Source organism: Cricetulus griseus, chromosome 3, assembly GCF_003668045.3.
Source record: "Cricetulus griseus strain 17A/GY chromosome 3, alternate assembly CriGri-PICRH-1.0, whole genome shotgun sequence".
In the NCBI taxonomy this organism is placed as follows: Eukaryota; Metazoa; Chordata; class Mammalia; order Rodentia; family Cricetidae; genus Cricetulus; species Cricetulus griseus.
The window spans coordinates 240,148,632-240,173,780 of record NC_048596.1 but is presented as its reverse complement, the minus strand read 5'-3'; the positions used below and the strand labels follow the sequence as shown (position 1 = coordinate 240,173,780).

General features: G+C 38.6%; 1 protein-coding gene across 2 annotated transcripts in view; it reads left to right on the top strand.

The window, feature by feature from the left end:
- The window catches only part of Sugct (succinyl-CoA:glutarate-CoA transferase), a 755,657-nt gene that overhangs the window by 156,096 nt on the left and 574,412 nt on the right, over positions 1-25,149 (top strand). For both annotated transcript variants that reach the window (XM_027409391.2, XM_027409390.2), the window contains exon 9: positions 21,203-21,298. In XM_027409391.2, the coding sequence (XP_027265192.1) occupies positions 21,203-21,298 (96 nt within the window). The remainder of the gene's footprint in view (positions 1-21,202; positions 21,299-25,149) is intronic.

Sequence of the window (25,149 nt, the reverse complement as noted above, 5' to 3'; positions counted from 1 at the left end):
CACCATTTTAGAGCCTTTCCTTACATAAACCCCCTGTGAATGCTACCTGATAGCCAACATTAGGTTCAGGGCCTGCCACTTTAAGATGCTAATCATTTTAAGAGTTTAGATCCCACATCTCTTTCTTTGGGATAGAGTTAAGCAAATTATCTATTTAATTTTAATTTCATTTTACATTCCAATTATAGTTCTTCCCCAACTCCCGCAGCCCACTCCGCATCCACACCTCCCAAAGGATAAGGTCTCTAGTGGGGAGTCAGCAAAGCCTGGGACATTAAGTTGAAGGAGGACCAAGCTCCTCCACCCCTGCATTAAGGCTGAGCATGGTATCCCACCATAAGGAGTGCATCCAGTAACTGATGGAACCAGATGCAGAGGTCCACAACCAAGCACCAGGCTGAGCTCCAAGAATCCAGTTGAAGAGAGGGATGAGGGAATATACTAGCAAGGGAGGTCAAGATCATGATGGGGAAATCTACAGAGAGAGCTGAACCAAGCTTGTGGGAGCTCATGAACTCTAGACCGAAGCTATGGAGACTCCAGGGGGACCAAACTGGGCTCTCTGCATGTGGGAGATGATTTTGTAGGTTGGTCTATCTGAGGGGACCCTGGCTGTGGGATCAGGATCTATCCATGGTTCAGAGTTAAGTCTTGATGTGTTTTGGCCTTATAGCTCTTCCCCCTCAGAATTACAAGAGAAATCTATAGGTCTGAAGTCATGTAGGAATAAACAATCCCCTTTGGGGATTTCTCTGAAAATTCCCTTCCTTTTGGCCCTGCTATGTCTTCTGTAGTAGCTATCTCTCATACTCTCCTAACAAAATCTTCTCTATTTGAAAAGCTCCTTTTCTCTTCAAGGTACAGTATGAAGTCTCTGATATGATGCGCTGGCCCTCCCAAAAGTCTCCACTTCAAGCTTATTCGTGGTCCTCTGGTTATGAGGCTTTTTCTCCTTATAAAGCTCATTTCTAAAGGATAGTTTCATGTCAGCTCTTTTCTACAACTGCCACCCTCTGTCTCCTTAACAATCACAACTCATATAATCTAAGGCTCCAATAGCTGGATAGAAGCCACCCATAGGTATTGTCACTTGTCACTTGGGCATTGTAGTGCACTTTTAAATCAACATAATTCTCTCATAGGCAAACGACCAATAAACCCAACATCTTCCTTCATTGAAAAAGTCATTTCTAGAAGTAAACTCACATTTTGTTTAAAGTCCAAGCTAAAAGCATTGAAACCCTCTTTGTAATTTCTATTTTCTATACTCTGTTGCCAGGACTGTAACTTCGTTCCCAAAGACAACAAAAACTTTCTGTATAAAAACTGACACTTTGAACTCCAGAAGCAATCAAGGAAATATAGAGGTCAATAGGAATCAGATTTCATTCAGCTTCTTAGCTTTTGAGCTGTCTAGTGTTCTCTCATAGAACCCATTAGTTGAAGACTTGTTCCTTCCCAAAGCACTGCGTGGTAAGCCTCTAGCCACCTCTGAATTCATAGAAGAGTTTCTTTACCTACCCAGAGTCCTTAGTATCATCATGGGCTCATTTGTAGCCTATGAGTCTTGAGCCCTAAAGAATTCCTTGTTCTCTAAGCCTGCTTCTCTCCTTAGCCTGAATATGGGGCCTCAGACCATGACATTACTCTTGACTTCAAAGTTCTTCTATTGATCTAGTATATAATCAAAGAAGACTTGTTCTTTGACCCTGGTGGTGAGAACCAAAATTTAAAAAGAATTCAGCCTGTTCTTTTGTTGCAGTCTTTCTCATTGTTTTCTTTTGTTGGAGTCTTCTATGGGGATTGTGCCCAACTTTCCTCTTGTCTGTTGAAATTTTTCTCCACCATGACTCAGGTCTCAATGAAAAGAAAACTGTTATTCTGTCACTTATTCACTAGTCTGTCTAACAGTTACCAGATGCCCACAGTGTGTCTAAGGTGTTGTTACTGATGCTGGAGAGAGAGCTGCAAACACATCGCACAAGATCTCTGCTTCCTGATGTTTGTGTTCTGGAGGGCAGAAGTCCAGAAAACAATTTGTCTCATTTGAGAGAGCCAGGAGAGCTTTGCTGAAACATAGGCTGAGCTTAACTTGTCTATTATTTTTCCTTCTCTTACTTCTTGCTTAGGATTCTGTGCCTTCAAGTGTTCTTTTTCTGCTTAGATGAATTCATGCTTAGTTTGTTTTGTTTTTTTTCTGTTCTCAACAACAAACCCTTTATTCATCCTTTGCACTTGCTGGAGCTGCTCTCCTTCCTCCACATGGTGCCATTGCAGTTCCCTGGCCTTCCACAGTTCTCCTTCGTTCCTTAGGTTCCATTACTTTTGGAAGTACACTTGGTATTCACCTGTGATGTCCTGATCATTGAATCCAATGCTTTCCTCCATTTTCATCCTAATTCATTTACCCATTTATTTATTAAACAACACCCAGGAGATGTCCATTTTGGGACCTTGTCCATAGAAAGCACATTTCCTATTTTACACAATAATACATACATACATACATAAATACATACATACATATGTTGCTTTTAAGCACCTTTCTTTTTTATTATATTTTTAAAATTTAAATTCGAAACAAGATTGTTTTACATGTCAATCCAAGTTCCCTCTCCCTCCCCTCCTCCCCTGCCCCCCACTAACATTCTACCTATCCAATACCATTTCTGCTCCCCAGGGAGATTGAGGCCTTCTATGAGGGTCATCAGAGTTTGTCATATCCTTTGGGATAGGGCCTAGGCCCTCCCCCGTGTGTCTAGGGTAAGGGAGTATCCCTCTATGTGAAATGGGCTCCCAAAGTCCATTCCTATGCTAGGGATAAGTACTGATCTACTACAAGAGGCCCCAAGATTTCTGAGGCCTCCTCATTGACACCCTCATGCATGGGGTCTGGATCAGTCCCATGCTGGTTTCCCAATGATCAGTCTGGGGGCCAAGAGCTCTGCCTTGTTCAGGTCAGCTGTTTCTGTGGGTTTCACCAGCCTGGTCTTGATCCTTTTTCTCATCACTGTTTCTCTGCAACTGGATTCCACTTCAGTTCAGTTTGTAGCTGTGGGTATCTGTTAAGCATCTTTCAAGTCCTCTGATTGACTGGGCTAGTGGTTCATGATAAAAGCTATGTCTGCTATGTCTGAGGTGTTATTCTAAATAAGTTTTTGAAATTGTATCTTGTTCTGCTGTCAGGTCTTACTTTCCGAAATTTGATATCCATTTCCTTTACATGTGAGTTTTATTCAAATGGATTGGTATAATTATTGTGTTTAATGAAAATCTGTTTTTCTTTTGGATTTGTATATAAGATAAACACCAATTTGATACCCTATCCTTAGTGTTAACTCAGAGGGAATGAAAATGTAAATATTCCGTTTGTGAAACTCAAGACTCTGACAAAAAGAAGGACTAGATAATATAGTTTATCTTTGCTAAGTAAATAAAATTGAGATTTAAAAATTATATAACAAGTCTATTGGATTTCAGTGTTTATAGACAAAAATGGGTGTGGTTGAAATTTATTCCTAAATACACTGGAGTAGAAGCCAAATCATATTTATTGAAAAACAGACAACTTTGAGTGAGTTCTTCACTGAGTATTATATAGTAAAGAATCAGACTGATCTGAGAAGCTTACCTAATCTACCTAGTTGAAAAGATGCTCAAACATGATTTTTTCTTTTTTCAAATAGGTCCTATTAAACTTTTCTACTAATGATATTATTCAGAATTTTTAAGAGTTTGTTGTGTATGGAATTTAGTATAGAATCTAGATAAGCTGAGTTAGACCTGGCTCATCCACTTACTAGGCATGTGACCTTGGATAGACTATTAAACTTCTTTGTGCCTCATTTTCTCCTTTGTAAAATGGAATAATCATAGTACTTGTCTCATAAGGTCACTATGAGGATTAAACTGATAATGTATATAAACAACTCACATTGCAACAGTGCATTACACATGCTTTTATCATTACTAAAATCTCAAACTCAAAATGAGAAGTATGGCATGTATAAAGAAATCTCTTTTTATTTCTTCTTTCTGCTTTTGTGGAATGTGTGTTGAATATAACAGCTGGTACCATCTTATTCAGAGCAGCTGTGCTAACTAATAAGAGATCCACAAGTTTAGACCTGGTGACTCTCCCTCATAAAAAGAGAGGACAAAGTGGTCATTAGATTCTTACCTAAGAGACCAGCTACTTCTTTATGCAGCCACCCTTACAGCTGTGTTTAATTCTGCCTCATCTCTTCACAGTTTTGGGAGATGATTGATTACATAGGAAATAAAGGGCTGCCTTAAGTGTGGGGTCTCTATCTGTGTAGTTATAGGGGAAATCATTATCCATGATGGGGTGAGTTTTTTGATAATACAGTCATTTTGGAGTCACTAATATTACTGATAGTCATCTGTCACCTATAAGTCAAGTAAAGCCATTGGATTCCCATAGAGGGATTGGGTGGATTTGTTACTTTGGTTTGTCTTTGGTGCTATATTTATTGTGAAGAGATGTTTGTTAATGTCTCCCTAGTTCTTGAAATATCTTTCAACATTGGTTGACCAAAATATCTTATCTACTCCTAAATGTTTTATTTTTCTGGGCTCTAGTTGTGGTTCTCAAAGAGTCAGTTCTTGTCACTTGTGAGGAATATAAGCCAGTCATGGCTGCTTATGCCTGCAATTCCAGTTTTGGGGAGCTAGAGGAAGGAGGAATAGGAGTTGTAAAATAAGCTTACTATCAACTGTGGATATAGGATTCTTAACTCAAAAACAAGAAACAAAACAAATGAAATAAAAGATGTAAGGGCTAGAATTTGACATGTAATATAATATTAATGTAATGAAAAAAATGCCAGGAACTCAAATCTCTTTCTGACAGAAGGCAAATTCATCTTTAAGAGATGTAATCTCTACAAGTGTTAGCCTTTCTACTTCTTTTTTCTTTTGAAAATAATATTTTTATTCTTTGAAAATTTCTACAATATATATTAATTGTTGCAGGATCCCAACAGGTGTCTCTTGGGGGTGGGGGAAAGTAGGCTCGACACCAACGACATAGGCACTGGACAAGTTGAAACAAGTTCAGTTTATTTCAAGAAGGGTAAGCCTTATATACCCCTCAACCCTGCCCCAGGGAGGAGATCCACTGAGCTGGCATCTGCTGGGGTGATGTGGTCGCTGTCCATGGGTCCATATCATCTCTTGTCAAACTTGTTGTCAAGGCCCTCTGGCCAACCCAGGCAGGCTGTCAGGAAATATGTACTGCACATGCTCTTACTATTTGTCTAGGCCAGTTGTCAGGCCCATCAAGGCTTAGTTATCCCACAATTAATCATATACATCTGCCATAATATAAGTGAAGAGGAGCAGGGAGGAGAACATGAAAGATCAGGAAGATTGAGTTGGGAGAGGAATAGAGGAGAGCAAGAAAAGAGCCACATCAATAGAGGAAGCCACTATAGGTTTAAAGAGAAATCTGGCACTAGGGAATTGTACTGAGATCCACAAGGATGACTCCAACTAGGAACCTAAGCAATAGTGGAGAAGCTACCTTAAATGCCCTTCCCCTATAACGAGAATGATGACTACCTTAAATGCCATCCTAAAGCCTTCATCCTGTAGCTGATGGAAGCAGAAGCAGAGACCCACAGCTAAGCACTGAGGCAAACTCCTGGAATCCAGTTTCAGAGAGGGAGGAGTGACCAACAAAGGAGTCAAGACCAGGCTAGAGAAACCCACAGAAACAGCTGACCTGAGCAAGTAGGAACTCATGGACCTCAGTCTGACAGCTGGGGAACCAACATAAGACCAAACTGGGCCCCCTGAACATGTGTGTCAGCTAGGAGCACTGGGAAGTCTATGGGGCCTCTGGCAGTGGAACCAGGATGTATCCCTAGGGCATAAATGGACTTTGGGAGCCCATTTCCCATGGAGGGATACTCTCTTATCCTAGATACACAGGGAAGGGCCTAGGCCCTGCCCCAAATGACTTGACAGATTTTATGATCCCTCATGGAAGGCCTCATCCTCCCTGGGGAATGGATGGGGGATGGGATGGGGGGCAGTGGTGGGCATGGGAGGATGGTAGGGAGAGGGAACTGGGATTGATATGTAAAATAAGATTATTTCTAATTTAAATAAAATTTATTAAATTTTTTTAATTAAAATATTCCATCATTTCCCCTTCCCTCTCTTCTTTTACCTCTCCTGTCTGTTGGCTCTTTCCTGCTCCATCCAAAATTTGTTGCCTCTTTTTCTTTAACTAACATTGTTATATGTACCTATAAATAAATAAACATGTAAATGTAATGTACTGAGTCTGTTTAGTGTTACCTTCATGTATATGTCCATAGGGCCAACAACTTGATATTGGAAAACCAATCATGATTAAGGAAGACTAATTCTCCTTCTCTCAGTTTTTAATTACTCATTGCTCTGCATCTACATGGGATGTCAACTGGTGTTGCAAATGTTCATATCTCATTTAGACAGCCATGAAGTTGAGATTTCATGAGTATAGTTTCCCTGTCATAACTACAAGGCACAATCTCACAGAAGATTTCCTGGTCTTCTAGCTGTTACTTTCTTTCTTCCTATTCTTTCAAGATGTTTCTTGAACCTTAGGTGCAGAAGTTGTATTGTAGATATATCAATTGTGGCTGGGTACCCCACAATCAGTTGTTCCCTGGATTTTGATCAATTGTTGCTTTCTGCAATGGTATCTTTCTGCTGCAACTGGAAAATTCTTTGATGAGGCATGAGATCTATGCTTATCTCTGTATATAAGGATTGGTATTTATAATGCAGTTAGGGATTACACTGGTTTATAGCAGTAGTATGTTCTCCGTTGAGATCCCTGACCTCACTATCCATGGGTGGTTAGTTAGGTTTACTCTACCAGATAGATTTCCTCCAGTTGAATGGAACTTAATTCTAATTAGAAACTAGTTGGTTACCACCAAGATATAATTGCTACTAGTGTACATTTGAGGATATTTGCCATGCTGTAGTTCATAAATGTCACAGCTGGGTAGGACTATTGATTGCTTCCTTCCCTGAGCAGCTTGTTTATCACATTATAGTAATATGAAAGTTAGTCCTCAGGAAGGAGGCTTTTGGGTCAATTCCAGCTCAGATCTTCTAAGTCTTAGTCTAGAGTGTATGGTATCTTCAGCAATAGGATTTTACCTTCAACTTCCTAGAGGTAGCCAAGATCAATAACAATAGTCTATATTATTGGGGGGAGTCTCTTGACTCTGACCAAAAACTTGAAGTTTCTCATGCCTGATGCTCAGGTTTTTGTTAGGTAATCTATGGCTCCTGAGGGTAACAAAATTACCCTCAGTGCTAGAACTTCATTTAAATTACACTTATATAATATATATTACACACATGTGATACAATAAACTATGTATATATATGTGTATATGTAATATATATATGTAATTTTAGGTAAATAGATAATTCTCTTTTTATTAATTTTTATTTAAATTAAAAACAATCTTATTTTATATACCAATCACAGTTCCCTCTCCTTCCTGTCCTCCCACTGCCCCCCACCATCTTCTTATCCCACCCCATCCACTCATTAGAGAGGGTAAGGCCTCCCATGGAGGATTATCAAAGTGTGTCATATCATTTGGGGCAGGACCGAGGCCCTACCCCTGTATCTAAGCTGAGGGAGTATTCCTCCATAGGGAATGGGCTTCCAAAGCCCATTCATGCACTAAGAATAAATACTGGTTCCACTGCTAGAGGCCCCATAGACTGCCCAGCCTCTCCTCCCCCCAATTGACTCCCACATTCAGGGAGCCTATTTGGTCTCTTGCTAGTTCCCCAGCTGTCAGTTTGGAGTCCGTGAGCTCCCACTTGCTCAGGTCAGCTGTTTTGTGGGTTTCCCCAGCATGATCCCTTTGTTCATCATTCCTCCCTCTCTACAACTGGATTCCAGGAGTTTGTCTCAGTCCTTAGCTGTGAATCTCTGCTTCTGCTTTCATCAGCTACTGGATGAAGGCTCTAGGATGGCATTTAAGGTAGTCATTAATCTCATTATAGGGAAAGGGCATTTCCCTTTAGTCTATCCACTATTGCTTAGATTCTTAGTTGGGGTCATCCTTGTGGATTCCTGGGAATTTCTCTAGTTCCAGGTTTCTCATTAAGCCCATAATGGCTCCCTCTATCAAGATATCTCTTTCCTTGCTCCTCTTCTCTGTCCTTTCCCCAACTTGGTAATTCTCTATGTCTTTTAAAGAATCCTTAGTGTTATTGTCCACTCTTAATTCTGTATTATACTCTCACTCCCCCAACTCCATTTTCCCAATTTACCATTTCATATCACTTGTACCATGCTCTTTTACTCTCTACAGCCCTTGCCATCATCCCTTTATATTTTTCTGGTTTCTGTGGTTTCTGGAGGTTATATATTCAGATGTGAAGATATGGAGCTAGGAACTACAGATAAGAAAGAATATGTAGCATTTGTCTTTCAGTTCTTTTTTAAATTGTTTCTCCATTTTTATTTAAATTAGAAACAAGATTGTTTTACGTGTCAATCCCATTTCCCTCTCCCTCACCTCCTCCTCTGCCTCCCCCAACTAACTCCCTACCTATCACATACCATTTCTGCTTCCCAGAAAGTGTGAGGCCTTCCATAGAGGGGGACTTCAGAGTCTGTTATATCTTTTGGGATAGGGTCTAGGCCATCCCCCATGTGTCTAGGCTGAGAGAGTATCCCTCTTTGTGAAATGGGCTCCCAAAGTCCATTCTTATGCTAGGGATAAATACTGATCCAATACCAGAGACCCTATAGATTGCGTAGGCCTCCTAACTGACACCCATGTTCAGGGGTTCTGGAACAGTCCTATGCTGGGTTTTCAGCTATCAATCTGGGGTTCAGGAGCTCCACCTTGTTCAGGTCAGCTGTTTCTGTGGGTTTCACCAGCCTGTTGTTGACCCCCTTTGCTCATCACTCCTCCCACTCTGCAACTGGATTCCAGGAGATTGGCTCAGTGCTTAGCTGTGGGTGTCTGCTTCTACTTCCATCTGCTACTGGATGATGGCTCTATTATTGCATTTAAGGGAGTCATTGATCTCATTATCAGGGGAGGGCATTTAAGGTAGCCTCTCCACTGTTGCTTAGATGGTTAGTTGGTGTCATCCTTGTAGATCTTGTCTTTCAGTTCTTGATCACCTCCCTCCATATAATACTTTCTTAGTTCTATCCACTGACACACAAATTTCATGCTTTTATTTTTCTTTACAGCTGAATAGAATGCCATTGTGTATGTTCCACATTTTCATTATCCATTTGTCAGCTGAAGGATATTTATGTTGTTTCCATTTTCTAGCTATTGTGAACAGAGCTTCAAGCAGCATAGCTGAGCAGTATCTGTGGAGCAAGAAGTCAAGTCCTTTCAGCATATGCCGAGGAGTTGTATAGTTTGGTCATACAGTAGATTTATTTTCAGCTTTTTGAGAAGTCTCCATACTGATTTCCAGAGTGACCATTACTCATTATTATTCTGTAACATGAGTTCTAATAGGTCTTAATAATAAAAGCCCAGGAGAAAATGCCAAGAGATTGGAGAGAAGGAGAAGCAGGCCAAAGCCACCTTTACTTCACTAGCATCAACAGAAAAGACAGAAAGTTCCTGTTTCCTTTGACCTATATTCCTTTCTCCATCCAGCCATCTCATTTCCTGTCTGTACAGACCTCCAGACCTGTATGGTTAGTTAGAGGCAAGCTCCACACGTTTTATCACTAAGTTGTTTTCATTTTTATTCCCTTAGTTGCTAAGGATAAACATGTTTTGAGATATTTCTTAGCCATTGTAATTTCTTTTTGGGGGGAGACTTTCTATTTAGGTTCATAGTCCATTTTTTAATTGGTTCATTTGTGTTTTATTTCTTTATAAATTCTGGATATTAATACCCTGTCAGATGTGTAGTTGGAAAAGATTTTCTCTGATTATATGAGGTTCCTCTCTGCTTGGTTGTTCTCCTTTTTGTACAGAAGAGGTTTTAATTTATGACTTTTATTCTTCTATTGAGAAAATCACATGATTTTTGCCTTTCAAAAAATTTGTGGTTGATTACATTTATTGACCTATATATGTTGAACCACCCTACCATCTCCAGGATAGAGCTAACTTTATCTGTAGTGGATGATCCTTTTCATATGTGTCTTTAACTTGCAAATATTTTGCTGCCAATTTTCACATGTATTTATTAAAGTTGTTGGCTTGTAGTTTCTTTTAATGTGCACAAATGTGTTACCTTTTCATATTAGAGTGATACTAGCTTTATAGAGAAGCCTGGAAGTACTCATTCCCTTTCCATATTTGAAAAAAATAATTTAGGAAGTATTGGTTGTAGATCTGTGAAGGTCTGGTATAATTCTGCTGTGAACCCATCTGTGTCTCAGTTTCTTTCTGTCAGAAGGATTTTTATTGCCTTTTTCAATCTTCTTTGTTATGAATTTGTTTAGATTGTTTATCTCTTCTTGTTTTAACTTTAGTGGTTTGGATGAATCTAGAATTTATCCATTTCTTTTAGATTTTTCCAACTGAATGGAGTACAGATTTTTAAAGTATTTCCTTATGGTATCCTGAATTTCTTTGGGGTCTGTTGTAATCTTTCACTATTCTGATTCTGTTAATTTGGGTCCTCTCTCTATTTTGGTTAGTTGGGCCAAGAGTCTGTCAACATTGTTTATCTTCTCAAAATAACCCCCCTCAAACTGCTCTTATATTCCTTGGTTCTTTGTACTGCATTGCTTTTTTTTGTTTGTTCTTTCAATCTCATTTATTTATTCTCAGAGTTTTTAAAAATTTTTTCTCATTTCTTCTTCTTCTCTGAGTTTTATTATTTCTTGCCATCTAATGGATTTGGGTTTGGTTTGTTCTTCTTTGTCCAAAGTCTTGAGTTGCATCATTAAGTTATTTACTTTTGCTCTTTCTGATTTTTTAATGTAGGCACGTAGAGCTAAAATTTTTCTTCCTATGACTACTTTTAATGTGTCCCAGAGGTTTTCTTGTGTTGTGATTTTCATTTTTATTTAGTTCAGGAATCTAGAAATTAAAAAAAATCACTTTTTGACCCACTTACCATTCAATAATGAGTTATTTAATGTCCATGCGTTTGTCTACTAGAAGTTTGTTTGCTATAAATTTTACATTTTTAAAATTTTATAGTTATATAGTATACACAGGGATAGTTCAACTTTTCTGATTTTGTTAAGATATGTTTTATGTCCCAGGATGTGGTCTATTTTAGAGAAATTTTAGTGGCTTCCTGATTGGAATGTATATTCATTGGCATTTTAGTGGAATATCTTGTAGATATCTGTTAAGCCCATTTTCTATATGTTATCACTTAATTCTAAAGTTTTCTTGTTCATTTTTTGTACAGATAAACTTTCTACTGAAGAAAGTGGGATAATGATATTGTGTAATATTATTGTGTTGGTACAAATATTTGTCTTTAATTTCAGTAATATGCTATTTATGGAATTTGATTCACCTGAGTTTGGTTTTTATATGTTTAGGTTTATAATGTATTCTTGGTTAATTGTTCCCTGAATTAGAATGAAGTTCCTTCTTTATTGCTTCTGATTATTTTTAGATTGAAATCTATTTGTCAGATTCCCTTTTCTTAAATGCTTTTTTTCCATTCTCTTTTAGGGGATTTCTCATATAAAGCTTATTTTTTTGTAGACAACAGAAATATGAATTTTATTTCTTTAATCTGTTCATCTAATGTGTTTCTTTAGATTTGAAAATTGAGGTAAGTAATATTTCAAGTTATTGGTGAAAGTATGTATCAATTGGAGTAATTTTGTTGCTTTTTTGATGTTAGTGTTCCTAGACATATTTGTGTTTCAGTAACTATAGCATCATTTGTTTTCTTTCTAAGTCTCTTGGCTGTGCTTGTTCCTCTCTGCATTCTGGAATATTGCTTTTAGTATTCTCTATAGGGTTGCTTTGGTGAACATGAATTCCATTATCCTACTTGTGACATGGAAACTTTTTATTTTTCTTTCATCTATGAATAATAGTTTGAAGGAAAAAAGCTTGTAGATTCAAGATACCTTTATTCAGATAAATACCAGCCAAACGCAAGCCAGAATGTGCCCAGGGGCAGCAAGGCAGGGAGGCCAGAGAGAAGGGGCAACAGAAGGGAAAGAGAGTGTTCCATGTGCGCTTGGTCGCTGAAGAGCCCTGCTGCTCATTCTGACCTCACCTTGACCATTCCTTGACAGACGTGGCCAGGCACACTTGTAGCCAGCCCTTAAGAGGCATGGTTACGATGTTTCCCTACAATAGTTTTTCTGGGTAAAGTAGTCTATGTTGGGACCCATGGTATTTGTGAACTTGTAGTACATCTCTCCAGGCAATCCTGGCTTTCAAAGTTTTTTTTTTTTTTTTTTTTTTTTGGCAGGGAACACAGCTGTTGTTGTGGTAGATTTTCCTTTATATGTGACTTATGTTTTTTCTTTTGAAGATTTCACTATTTTCCTTGTTCTGTATATTTAGTGTTTTATGTATTTTTTTTTGTAGGCAGTTTCTTTTGCAGTCTTTTTATTTGGCGTTCTGTTTGCTCATTGAATCCGTATAGGTATGTCTCTCCTTAGTTTGGGAAAGCTTTCTTCTGTAATCTTGCTGATGATGTTGTCTATGTCATTGACCTGGGATTCTTCTCCCTATTTATACTATAATTTAAATCTTTGTGCTTTTCATGGTATCCCAAAGTTCCAGTGTATTCCTTTACTATGCTTAAAATTTTCTTTTCATATTCTTTTCTTGTATGGACTAATTACTTTTTCTTCAAGACTAGATGTTCTGTCTTCTACTTGATCCATTCTATGTATGACATGTCCCCTGAGTTTTATAATTGGGTTATTGAGTTTTTTAATTCCATTTCCATTTCAGCTTGAATTTTTCCTCAGTGTTTCTATGTCTTTATTTAATATAGTTTTCAAATACTGAATTGCCTTAATCATTTTATTAATCCTTGTATTTGTGTTTTCTTAGACATCTCTCCCATTTATTTTCTTTAAGCGTCACTAAATATACTCAGTAGGTTGTATTTAGGTATTTATGCATATATATAATTATAATAAAAGAAAAAGAGACAATTAATTTAAGAGGGAGTGAAGGAAAGGACATGCTAAGGGTTGGAGGGAAGAAAGGGACAGAGGTAGGGGAATGATATAATTATATTTTAAATAAAAAGGAGGCATAGCTTCAAGGAAAAGAAAGATGGATGACATAGACAGAATGACAGGAGAGTTCCTAAGAAGAACCTTCAGAGAAATAGCTGTCTTTTCTAGGGTATAAAGGAAAATTCCATGTAGCATGAGTTCTAATAGGTCTTAATAATAAAAACTGAGAGTCAGATATCAGGGTAAATGCTGTAAGCTCAGAGAAGTAAAGTAGCCAGCCACAAGAAAGATCTCTTACCTCTACTGAATCCTTAGGTCAAAGGGTGATCCTGTCCCTATGAATCCTCAGGCTTAATGCCTTGAGCTCCTGTCTTCCTTTCTATGCCCAGCCATGTCACCTCCTGCCTCCACCTCCCTTGTGCTGGAATTAAAGATATGTGACTCCAAGTTTTGGGTTTTGAAGGTGTGAGCCACCACCACCTGCCTCTGTTTCTCTTTTAGACTCGATAAATCTTGTGCAGTTCAGGGTTGCCTTGAACTCACAGAGACTCTCCTGCTTCTGCATCCAGAGTCCTGGCATTAAAGGTATGTGCCACCACTGGCTGGTTGCCTATGGCTAACTATTGTAGCTAGCTCCACACTCTGATCGTCAGGCAAACTTTATTTATTAGATTACGTACAAAATATCCCCACAGTTCCACATTTCATGACTTAATTTGGAGTATCCTAAGTGGTAAGGAGCAGAGAGGGAACTGAGTATTGGACAGGTCCATAAATTTGGAGCATAGGATAGCCTCTTAACTCTATTAGACAGACATGGAACTACATCAGATCATGGTCTTATTTCTTTTGTCTGTGTGGTATGGCTACTTAGAGTAACCATTATCTTAAAGGAGTGGGTCCATGCTGCAACACAGTAGAGAATAAATAAATCATCCAAACTATTGAAAAAGGCACATGATATTACATGGAAACTTCAGAACAAGAAGTGACCAAGAGATGGTATGACAGTATGTTTATTGGGAAAGTAAGTCTCTGTAGTGAAATCCTGGGAAGAAGATGCACCAGCTTAACCATAGGCTACACTTCAGTGATTACAGAGACGTTGAAATGTTGCAGTTTCTGGGCCTAATTACTTATTATTTTGTGTTGTTTTGGCCCCATATTAGCTATTTATCACCAATTTCTGTGTGTTTTTTTTTTAACATTTTGTGACTACTAGGTAAATCCTTTGGTATGTACATACCCCTAGCTTCTCCCAACCAAAAGACTGAGAATACTGCCAGATAGCATCTGAGGCCCATGATTTACTGAGCTTCCCCTGATTTTCTGTGAATCTCTTCTTTTGCCTTAGAGCTTTTACTTGTTAGGTTTATTCTTTTACATCTATCTCCTCTCTCCATCAGGTGCCTTAATACTTATCTTTTCATCTATTCCATAAGAACAAAAGAGGCTAGATTATATAGCATCTGTCTATCTATCTATCTATCTATCTATCTATCTATCTATCTATCTATCTAATCTATCCCCACATTCAGCAAGTATCTTTCCTATAACAATCTCAAGCATTTATTTGATAAACAAATATTGATTGCTATTTAAATTATTAAAAATTTCAATGTTGAGGTTCTGTGTTATGTGCATGAGAAGATAAAAGGGGTTTACACTACATAATATTTACCCTAAACTTGTCCCTAATTTAAAAAAGAAGAACAAGAGGAGACACAGATGTTGTTATAACATGAGGATAACAATGGAGCTGGAGTGATTAACTAGCTGTGTGACTTCAGACAAGTTATTTGTTTTCCCTATTCTTTTATTTACCCATGTATAATGTTAAACTATTTGAACATTCTTAAAGCTTTGGTTTTGAAATTCAATGTGCAACTAAAAGTACATTAGCCAAATGATTTTCCCTCATGTTCTGTCCCAAGGGAATTTGATTCAGAAGCTTAAGGGTGGGATACAAGAATTCCTTTGGCACTCCAAAGTATAACAGTGATATATGAACAGCTATATTTGGGAATAACTAATCTAGTGTCTTATAGTTTTGACATCTTAATGCCCTGTAATTGTAGAACAAGCTCACTGTAGGAAGTATAGCAGAAAGTAGTTGTATTAAGGTACTCTGAAGTCAGGAAATATTTTATTGCTTAGTTAAAGAGCATGGGGCTTGATCGAAAAGACGATGTTAAAATTGACAATTAAGACTGGGTAGAGAGATGGGTAAGTGAATGTTTGCTTGTTATTTAGTGTAATATAGTTATTGGCCAGATTATACAAGGCTGCTGGAGGAGGAAAAGGACCTATTTTGATGCAATGGATCATAACACTAGTTTTCTTTTTGCTCTTAAAGTTCTTTTCTTTTGTAGATAAAATATTTTATTGCTTCAGTTTACTTGCTGGAAATGTAGCATGTGGTCAGGTGGTGACAGGCATCACAAGGCTTCTTTGTGAAATAAAAGAACACAACCTTCCTCAAGCCTCTAGGGGCTGTGCCTTTTGTGATCTGGTTAGGTTAGTTCCCATTGGACTTCTGGTTAGATACAAAGACTATCAGGACCACTGTGTTATTTAAAATAATAGATTTACTGCAGAATTATTATTATTAAACCAAAGTTGGCTTTTTTGTTTAGATGAAACCATATAAAAGCAACATTCTGAGTAAATTATATAGCGTCCACTTGATGAAATAATGAGCCTAAGTTTAGGGGATGAAAGTAATGATCTAATGCAATATTTAGAATGAGTGTTTAGTATGTAGTTATTAACCTAAAAGTCACATCCTGCATTCTTTTAATTTGTGAAAAATTTGTCACTAATTGCCCAAGAAACCTCTGATTTTTCATACAAATTCACCTCAAAGCTGTTGACTTTCTCCCCCCTCTCCTGCCTTAAAATACAGCCCTATAAACAGAAGATTACTCTAAGATTTGTATGCCCTTTTAAAATATTGAACTGCTAAGTTTAGCTCCATTGCTCTCTTTTCAAAAATAGAATTCTTCCCCCATTCAACTTTGTCTTTGAGAAGCTACCAACAAATCATGGTTTTAATGACAACTGTTTTAAAATCTTATTTAACTTTTTACCCATTGAGAACCTGCTAATTCTGAAATTCTTTGGGGATTAATTACTGATGTATAGAGGAAATGGATATTATCTTCCATTTAGAAGCAGTTTGAGAGATAAGTTCTGACCTTGAATTCAAACTCTATATGAGGCAGGGCCAGGGAAACAGAAGTCAAAAATTGAGAGGGAAGGGCAGGTCAATTTCTTTGACTTCCAGGATCACCTGGTCTTCATACTGAGCTCCAAGACATTCAGAGCTATGTAGAGAGACCCTATCTCACAACACACACAGGCAAACACAAACACACACACAAATGAAAGAGAAAAATAAGATATGTAAGTGAGGTAGCCAGGTTTGATATTCAGCCTTGAGTCTAGCTCTTAACTATCTCACTTTAAGGTTTTCAGTTTTGTTTGTGATCATCTCATCTCAAAATCTACTGCTTCATGCATCTTTGCTGATGATGTTGTAGCAAGCATCTCTTGGCTTTGAAGTAAAAATAGATGTAATAAAACTATAGTGGTTAATTTCTTGCAGTATTTAGTTTATGAATTTGAATTCTTGTCCTGTAATATCATCAGTGTTTTAGAGAGTGACTTTCACTGGAATTTCTTTGAAAGAAAAAAATGCATAGGATCTCAAAAGAGATTTACACAATGGAGTACTGCTCAGCAGAAAAAAAGCAATGGAATCTTGAAGTTTGCAGGCAAATGAATGGAACTAGAAGAAACCATCCTGAGTGAGGTAACCCAGTCACAAAAAGACAAACATGGTGTGTACTCACTCATATATGGATTTTAGACATAGAGCAAAGGATTACCAGCCTTCAATCCACAACGCCAGAGAAGCTAGGAAACAAGGAGGACCCTAAGAGAGACATACATGGTCCCCCAGAGAAAGGGAAAGGGACAAGATCTTCTCAGCCAATTGGGAGCATGGGGAGAAGGGAGAGGGAGCTAGGAGAAAGAGAAGGGGAGAAGAGGAGGGGAGAGGAGGACATGAGGGAGCAGGAAGATTGAGTCAGGGGAAGAATAGAAGAGAGCAAGAAAAGGGATACCATAATAGAGGGAGCCATTATAGGTTTAAAGAGAAATCTGGCACTAGGAAAATATCCAGAGATCTACAAGGATGACCCCAACTAACAGTCTAAGCAATAGTGGAGAGGCTACCTTAAATGCCCTTCCCCAATAATGAGATTAATGACTACCTTATATGCCATCCTAGAGCCTTCATCCAGTAGCTAATGGAAGCAGAATTAGACACCCACAGCTAAACTCTGAGCTTAACTCTTGGAATCCAGTTGCAGAGAGGAAGGAGTGATGAGCAAAGGGGTCAAGACCAGGCTAGAGAAACCCATAGAAGCAGTTGACCTGAACAAGGGGGAGCTCCAGGACCTCAGACTGATAACTGGGAAACCAGCATAGGACTGATCCAGACCCCCTGAACCTGGGTGTTAGCTAGGAAGCCTGGACAATCTATGGGGTCTCTGGTAGTGGATCAGTATTTATCCTTAGTATACGAATGGACTTTGGGAGCCCATTCCACATTGTGTTGCTCTCTCAGCCTAGACACATGGGGGAGGGCCTAGGCCCTGCTCGAAATGATATGACAGACTTTGAAGATCTCCATGGAAGGCCTTACCCTCCCTGGGGAGCAGTAAGGGGATGGGACAGGGGGTTGGTAGGGGGTAGGGGAGGAGGGGAGGGAGAGGGAACTGGGATTGACATGTAAAACAAGCTTGTTTCTAATTTAAATAAAAAATCACCATAAAAATTAAGGTTAAACTTGCTATGTAGCCAAAAAAAAAGAGGAAGAAGAAGAAGAAGAAGAAGAAGAAGAAGAAGAAGAAGAAGAAGAAGAAGAAGAAGAAGAAGAAGAATCTGTCATATAGAATTCAGACTTCAGAAATGTCCCCAAAATTCAGGAAGAGGCTTTATGAGAAAATGGCTACTATGGCATCCCGTTTGTCTCATTATTTTCCAGCTTAAAGGAATAGTAGGGTTAGAAGTACAGATGTTAATTGAAAACTTTGGGATCATTTACTATTTTACAAATTATGTTCATACTGTCTGAGTTACAACATTGCTTCATTTCAAACATGTGAGATATTATCTGCCTATACATTAAGATTTCAAATATTTTTATTTTATTTCATTTTGAAATACTTTAAAACCCGTAAGTTTAGCTAAAACAATCATAACTTTATAGAGAAAGTATTTGGGGGTCAAAGTTAAATTTGATGCCAACCTACTTGGAAGTTGGCAAAACTTAGAAACCATGAATCTGGAATTCCCTTCCAGGGCATTTTCACTACAAAATGTTCTTTTGATTTTGCATTTTGAAAGACACAGAAGTGGTCTGTGAAATGATCATTAGCACTAGGCAGCCCAAGCAGCCCTGGAGTGTTTCATGGTTCAAATGTCCAAGACCAGATGGAAGTCCAGAAGTGGATGACTCAGAATTTATTAGTTTTGCCACCTGGGTAGTACAGCCAAACCAGCTGCCACAAGGCAGTTCCAATTTCAGCAGAGCAGTAAATGAACACAAAAATGAGAGTCAGTTTCCATAATAAAGGAAAATGGCTGATAGGTACAGTTACTATGCCCGGCACAGGGCAAGAAATGGTTAAGGCAACTTGCCCTGAAAAATCTACACCTGAGTTGTTGGAGAAGCAACTATCAGTTTGGGGTGTGTTTCAATTATAGGTTTGGAATCTTCCCAGTCACAATTGATGATCTGGAAAAGGAAATTAAACCTATATCAAAGCTATGTCATGAAGCCAGATGGTTTTTTCCTTATAAATTATGAAATATTATTTATCAGCCTTTCATAGTCCTTATCTCTGGAGGCCCAAGTATCCAGGGATCCTAAGATCCCTATTGATGGTTATAGAAATCCTGCCTTTAAGCTGGGCGGTGGTGGTGCATGCCTTTAATCCCAGCACTCAGGAGGAAGAGGCAGCCGGATCTCTGTGAGTTGGAGACCAGCCTGGTCTACGAGAGCTAATTCCAGGACAGCCTCCAAAGACATAGAGAAATGTTGTCTCAAACCCCCCCCCGAAAAAAAAAGAAGTCCTGCCATTATCCTCATGGTTTCCTTATGTGAACTTGAAAGTTTACAGGTTTACAGGATGTGCCCATGTTCCCAGTACACAGCAGGACAAGGCAGGAGAATTGCTAAGAGTTTGAAGCTAGCTTGGCCTATGAAGTTTGTTCCTGGGCAGCCTGGAATACAGACTGAGGTTTTGTCTCAAGTCTCAATCCACCAACAAACCAATCAAAATAGAAATAAGAGGGTTTTCAGGATCTGTTCACAGATCACTAAGATTCAGAGAATGTAGCTGAAGTTTCAGATGCCCCTAAATAGATCTATGGTGCTCGAGAACAAAATGAGCCTAATAATGAAGGTATGGGGATCAGACCAAGTTGAGAGAGATATAGTAACTTTTGCTTAAATGAGGAAGGCTTATTTACTTTTATTTTAACTTTCTTTTTATTTATTCTTTGTGTCTTTTACATCATGCATCTCAATCTTATTCATTTCCTGTCCATGCATATCTGACCTCTGCCCTTCCACTCCCCCCCACCAATAAAATTTAAGAGAGAAAAGAAAAAGAAGGGAGGATCTCATCATGGAAGCTGTAGTGTGACATAGTGAGTCACACCGTAAACCCTTTTATGCATATATCTTTACTTGCAAGTGTCCATTGCCGAGAGTCATTGGTCTGGTTCGAGATCTCTGGTATCTGTTACACTATCAATGCTGAGCCCTCACTGAAATTCCTCTCGGTTGTCCTGCTGTTACCTTGTATAGTGGAAATCCTGCAGTTTTGGGTCTGCAGGACTTGTCCCTTCATATGGTCCAGCAGATTGGATGGCTATTGGGGTTGGCCAACCCATAACCCTGGTTCTGGGCCTGGGTTGTTGCAAGGTTGGTCAGCCCACCATCTCTCCCTTGTCCTCACCACTAGCATGAGCTCTATTGCATTACCTTGGTGAGTTCATCCTTTCCTGTGATGAGCAAGGGGTGGGGCCAGTTCTCCTGCTTTCATTTCTTCAGGATCAGATCTCCCACACCAGTTCTACTGTGTTGCTCAGGCATGGTGTAGGACCCTCTCTCCTGAGTGCTGCAGCAGATGAGGGGCAGGGCTAGCTCCCCCAGTCTTATGACCTCAGGGCCAGCTTTCCTACCTGCCTCAGGCCTTGATGGGGGAGCATCTTTCTCCTGCCCATGATGCCACGTGACAGGTGAATAAGTGGGGACCACTCTTCCAGGCTCGAAGTTTTGGGGCTGGCTCTCACACACCTGTGTCAGTGGGTGTTGGATCTATTGTGCTGTGTATGGGAGGTGCAGAGGCCTGCTCTTCTGACTTCAGGGCCAGCTCTCCCATCTGTCTCAGGCATTGATGAGTGGGAGGAAGGCTTATTAATGAATTTAAAAAAATCTTGTTTTTCAATGTCAAAAAAATTCTTGGGCATATTATTTTTTTTTGAAAAACAACTAAACTGGATGAATAGAAGCTTGGCATTCTTTCTTTTTATATGTCAAAAACTCAGGAGACTGTAGATCCTTGCTTTGGTTCACTGGCTTTAGTGATGGTGCAGGATTTTTTGGTGTTACCATGACGAAAAGAATAAGGGTATAGCCAGAGAAGGGAGTTCATATAGCACTTGCTGGCAGAATCTGTTGTGGCTTTTATTTCCCTCCATGGCTAGATCAAGGTGCCCTTGGCTTGACTGGCATCTGCCTTCATGTGGCTTTTCAGGACATGGAATTTTGTGTGTTAATATTCCTAAACCGATCATTGCTTAGTCATGTAATAATGTTCTCTATTTGTATGAAGAGAATACAGACATGTGTATATTCTCACTGAATTTGGGTCTTTTCCCCTCTATGATGACAAGAAGTGAAGTGGCTTTATTTATCAATGACTATAGCTAAACTAACTCCCTTTCTTCCTATTTTTATTCTGGCAGGTGGCGTGTTTGACTCAAGTAGCTGCTAATTATCTTATTGGCCAAAAGGAAGCAAAACGATGGGGCACAGCTCATGGCAGCATTGTTCCTTATCAGGTACAATTTAGCCTTCATTACTAGCATCTGCAGATCTGTACAATATGACTCTGGGAATTATTATTTTTTTTTTACAAACCCTCCAGGGTTGTTCTATAACATGCCTCTGTCTTATTATAGCAAGGTTCTGTTGTTCTCTTTTGATTTTTTCATATTTATTCACCAGAAGATTTGTAGCAGAACACTTAAGTGGATCAAAGGAACTTACAGAAAGTGAATTACTTTGGAGCTCATAATATGATGGTTTCTTCATTTCTTTCTTTTTTCTTTCACCCCAAAGCTTCTGTTATGCCATTGACTCTAGCTACTTTATAAAGCATGGTGTGTTATCATGCTATCTATAAAACAAATGTTACCTTCTCCATCTGATGATAATATTCTCAGAGGGTTAGAGTGAAGTGAAAATTTGTGTGTGATGGATCTTCATCCTTGGAGAAAAACAGATGGTTTGAGCTGCTGTTCTTTAATAAATGTCTAAACTTAACCTCAGAAATTCTGGACTTTGGCTAGTACAAATGAATATGTGAAGAAACTGTGATCCTTCAAAAATAGCAAAAACTTTACTAAGTCTTCCAAGCCATTTGCATTAGCCTAGCTTAGTTGCATTTTTGTTTGCATTTCCTTTTATTTGTCAACTTTCCATCTTACATCATGAGTTTAAGAGTAGTGGGGTCTTTCTCATTTCTTCTCTCATATTCAGTAGAACTATAGGCAGTGTACCCTGGAAGTTTCTGCTGAATAAAGGAATGGATTTTGCTCTAGCTATTTCAACATGTGTATTCTTGACAGGAAACAGAAAACTCAGAATTTTTTGTTTGCTAGGAAATGCATCAGCACTTCCAGTCATCCTTTCAGTGTTAAGGGATTATTTCCTTGGGCAGGATTTATTTTAAATCCAAACCCAAGGAATGCATAATCCAACTTGAGCCCAGCATGCTGCCCTCTCTTGTTCTGTTTATGGCCACTGTATACCTGATACTTTGCTAAGATTTCCTGGTACAGTTGCTTTTCTCACGTTGAGTTGTTGAGTTACCTTCTGGGAGTTTGGAGGATTTCTTCAGTGCCTCATTGTTTGTTTGTTTTTTCCACTAGTGGATTCTTGATCACTTTAGGGACATTTGCATCAGTAAGATTTTCTTGTGGGTGGCTCTAGACATCTAGCTAGACCTTCCTACCTTGAGTCATAAAAGTAGTATTTTTGAACTAGGTAGAAATAATCAGGTTGACTTTCTTATTTTCCTGATTAAAAAAAAAATCTCACACCTAGATTGAATGTAGAACTTCCAACAGTGGCCTCTTGGAACTTCGTTTAGACATTTTCAGTTATTCTACCAATGAAACGAGTGTGCTGTAGTTCCAGGCCCCTTCAACTCTTTTCACTATTTCTTCTCATCCAGTTTGCCACTAGATCAGGGTTATTGATAAGTGATTCATTATTATGATTGATGATGAAACTTCTCAACTTTTTAAAAGCACAGTACAGTGTTAGAATTTATATGAATTCATCTCAAATAATGGAAATTCAAGCTTCTGCATTTGATGTATATGGAGAAAGCAGCATTTCTGAGATGGAAAGCTTTGTAGAATAATTCTAAGTTACATTACAAAATATAAAAGTTTCTTTTTTGTTTTCTTTTTGGTAAAAATAGAATATTCACTTTCAATGCTATCTCTCCTGGGCACCCATGCCTAGAATTCCGGCATCCTGAATAAGCTCTTAACTATTTTACCATGAGAGGTGAAGGGATTCAGAATCTTTGCCCTGTATTTTAGAAGGTTACATGTATAAAAGATTTAGGTTTCTCTCTGTCTCTGTCTCTGTCTCTGTCTCTGTCTCTGTCTCTGTCTCTCTCTCTCTCTCTCTCTCTCTCTCTCTCTCTCTCTCTCTCTCTCTCTCTCTCTCTCGGCATGTGATTTTCTTCAAGGATAGATTTGTACTTTGTGGTTGAGTCATCTCAGCCATATTAAATGAATAGAGGGCTTATTTGGTCACAGTTGATTGTAAGAAATGAGATCTACTCCAGTCTTTCCTCAGGAACATAGCATTAATCTGCTTCCTTTATTTAGAGAACTGCTTCAGCACTATGATTAAACATTAAATGAAAATTTAACTTTAATGAAACTAATATAGCTAGAAGGGTCCAGATATGCTTCAAGATTTTTGTCTGTTCACAGTTTTTGAATGGACTTGAGAAGTATTTTCATGAGTAAATTCCAAGGTAATTATAATTTAGTCTCCTATGGTAATTACAGTTTTGCTTCTAATTAGCTTCTTATTGTCTGAGTTTTTAGCCCAGTGTCTATAATAAAGAACCTGATAGATTTAGGAGGTTGTTAAGGTTCTCAGCTTTTATTCAGTTGTTGAACTCCATTTAGATAATCGTAGACCTTGAATACATAGAATATATACTTTGGAGAAACGGTGATCCCTCATTATATGTGTTTTATAAACAAGTCTTAACTTCTCATATCAATTATCCATTGGTGTACTCCTCTTCTTAATTCTTTGACTGCTAACTTTTATTTTTATGTGTTTTTGAGACAGGGTCTTGCTATGTAGTTGAGTTAGGCCTTGAATTTTGAATCTCCTCCTCCTCCTCCTCCTCCTCCTCCTCCTCCTCCTCCTCCTCCTCCTCCTCCTCCTCCTCCTCCCTCCTCCTCCTCCTCCTCCTCCTCCTCCTCCTCCTCCTCCTCCTCCTCCTCCTCCTCTTCTTCTTCTTCTTCTTCTTCTTCTTCTTCTTCTTCTTTCTTCTTTGTGTAGCCCCTGGCACTTGCTCTGTAGACTAGGCTGACTTGAACTCACAGAGATCTGCCTGCCTCTGCCTCCTGAGTGCTGAGATTAATGGCATACACAACCACCTCCTTGTGAACTTCTGATCTTCTTACTTTAGCTTTCTGCATAGTAAGATTTAGGGATGTGACACCATACTCAGTTTGCTGGCAGTTTGTAAAACTCAGAAAGTTAAATAGAAGTAGAAACTATAGATTGATTTTTTACTGTTTCTGTTAAGAAATAGGAAGTTATGAAATTTACAGGTAAATGGCTAGAACTAAAAATAACCATCCAGACTTATGGAACCTATACTCAGAAAGACAAACACTATATGATTTTTTTCTGGTATGTGGGTGTTAGCTTTTAAGCTTCACATATGTGTGTTTCATTTAGAATACACATAGAGGTTAAGTAACTAGTAAGGGACCACTGGGGAAGAAGGTATGTTTCAAGGAGGGGGTATAGAATATAAGTTTATAATTGGAAAGGCAGGGAGTAGAACAGGAAGTGCTAATTTGATTGTGAGATGGGATGGTGGGGTAGAGGAATGAATACTTGGAGGAATATCTAACACTAAAGGTCTTTTCGAAAAAGCTATATGTAATACTGTAGAAGTTTCCTTACACACACACACACACACACACACACACACACACACACACACACACACACAGAGAGAGAGAGAGAGAGAGAGAGAGAGAGAGAGAGAGAGAGAGAGAGAATGAGAATGTTTAGAGATACCTTCTAAAGGAGGACAATACCCCAAAGTACACAACATGTGTTACCAAATAAAACCCATGTGGCTTACCTCTATTTGAGTTGTTAGTTCTGTGGAGTTGTATAGATCCCCCATAACATGACAGGATATTGCCAATTCTATTGTTTACCCAATACAACTTTAAGATCCTATAGCAGAAGACATTACATATTTGAGTCAAAGAACCCTAGCTGGAGAAAAATCTATCTGGTACCCAACTGGAAGCTTCAAACCCATTGGCTAGCATTCATACTGATAGAGGGTGCTATATATGCTATCACAAGAGAAAAGTAAACATCAGTCTCACTCAGTTCTGAACCC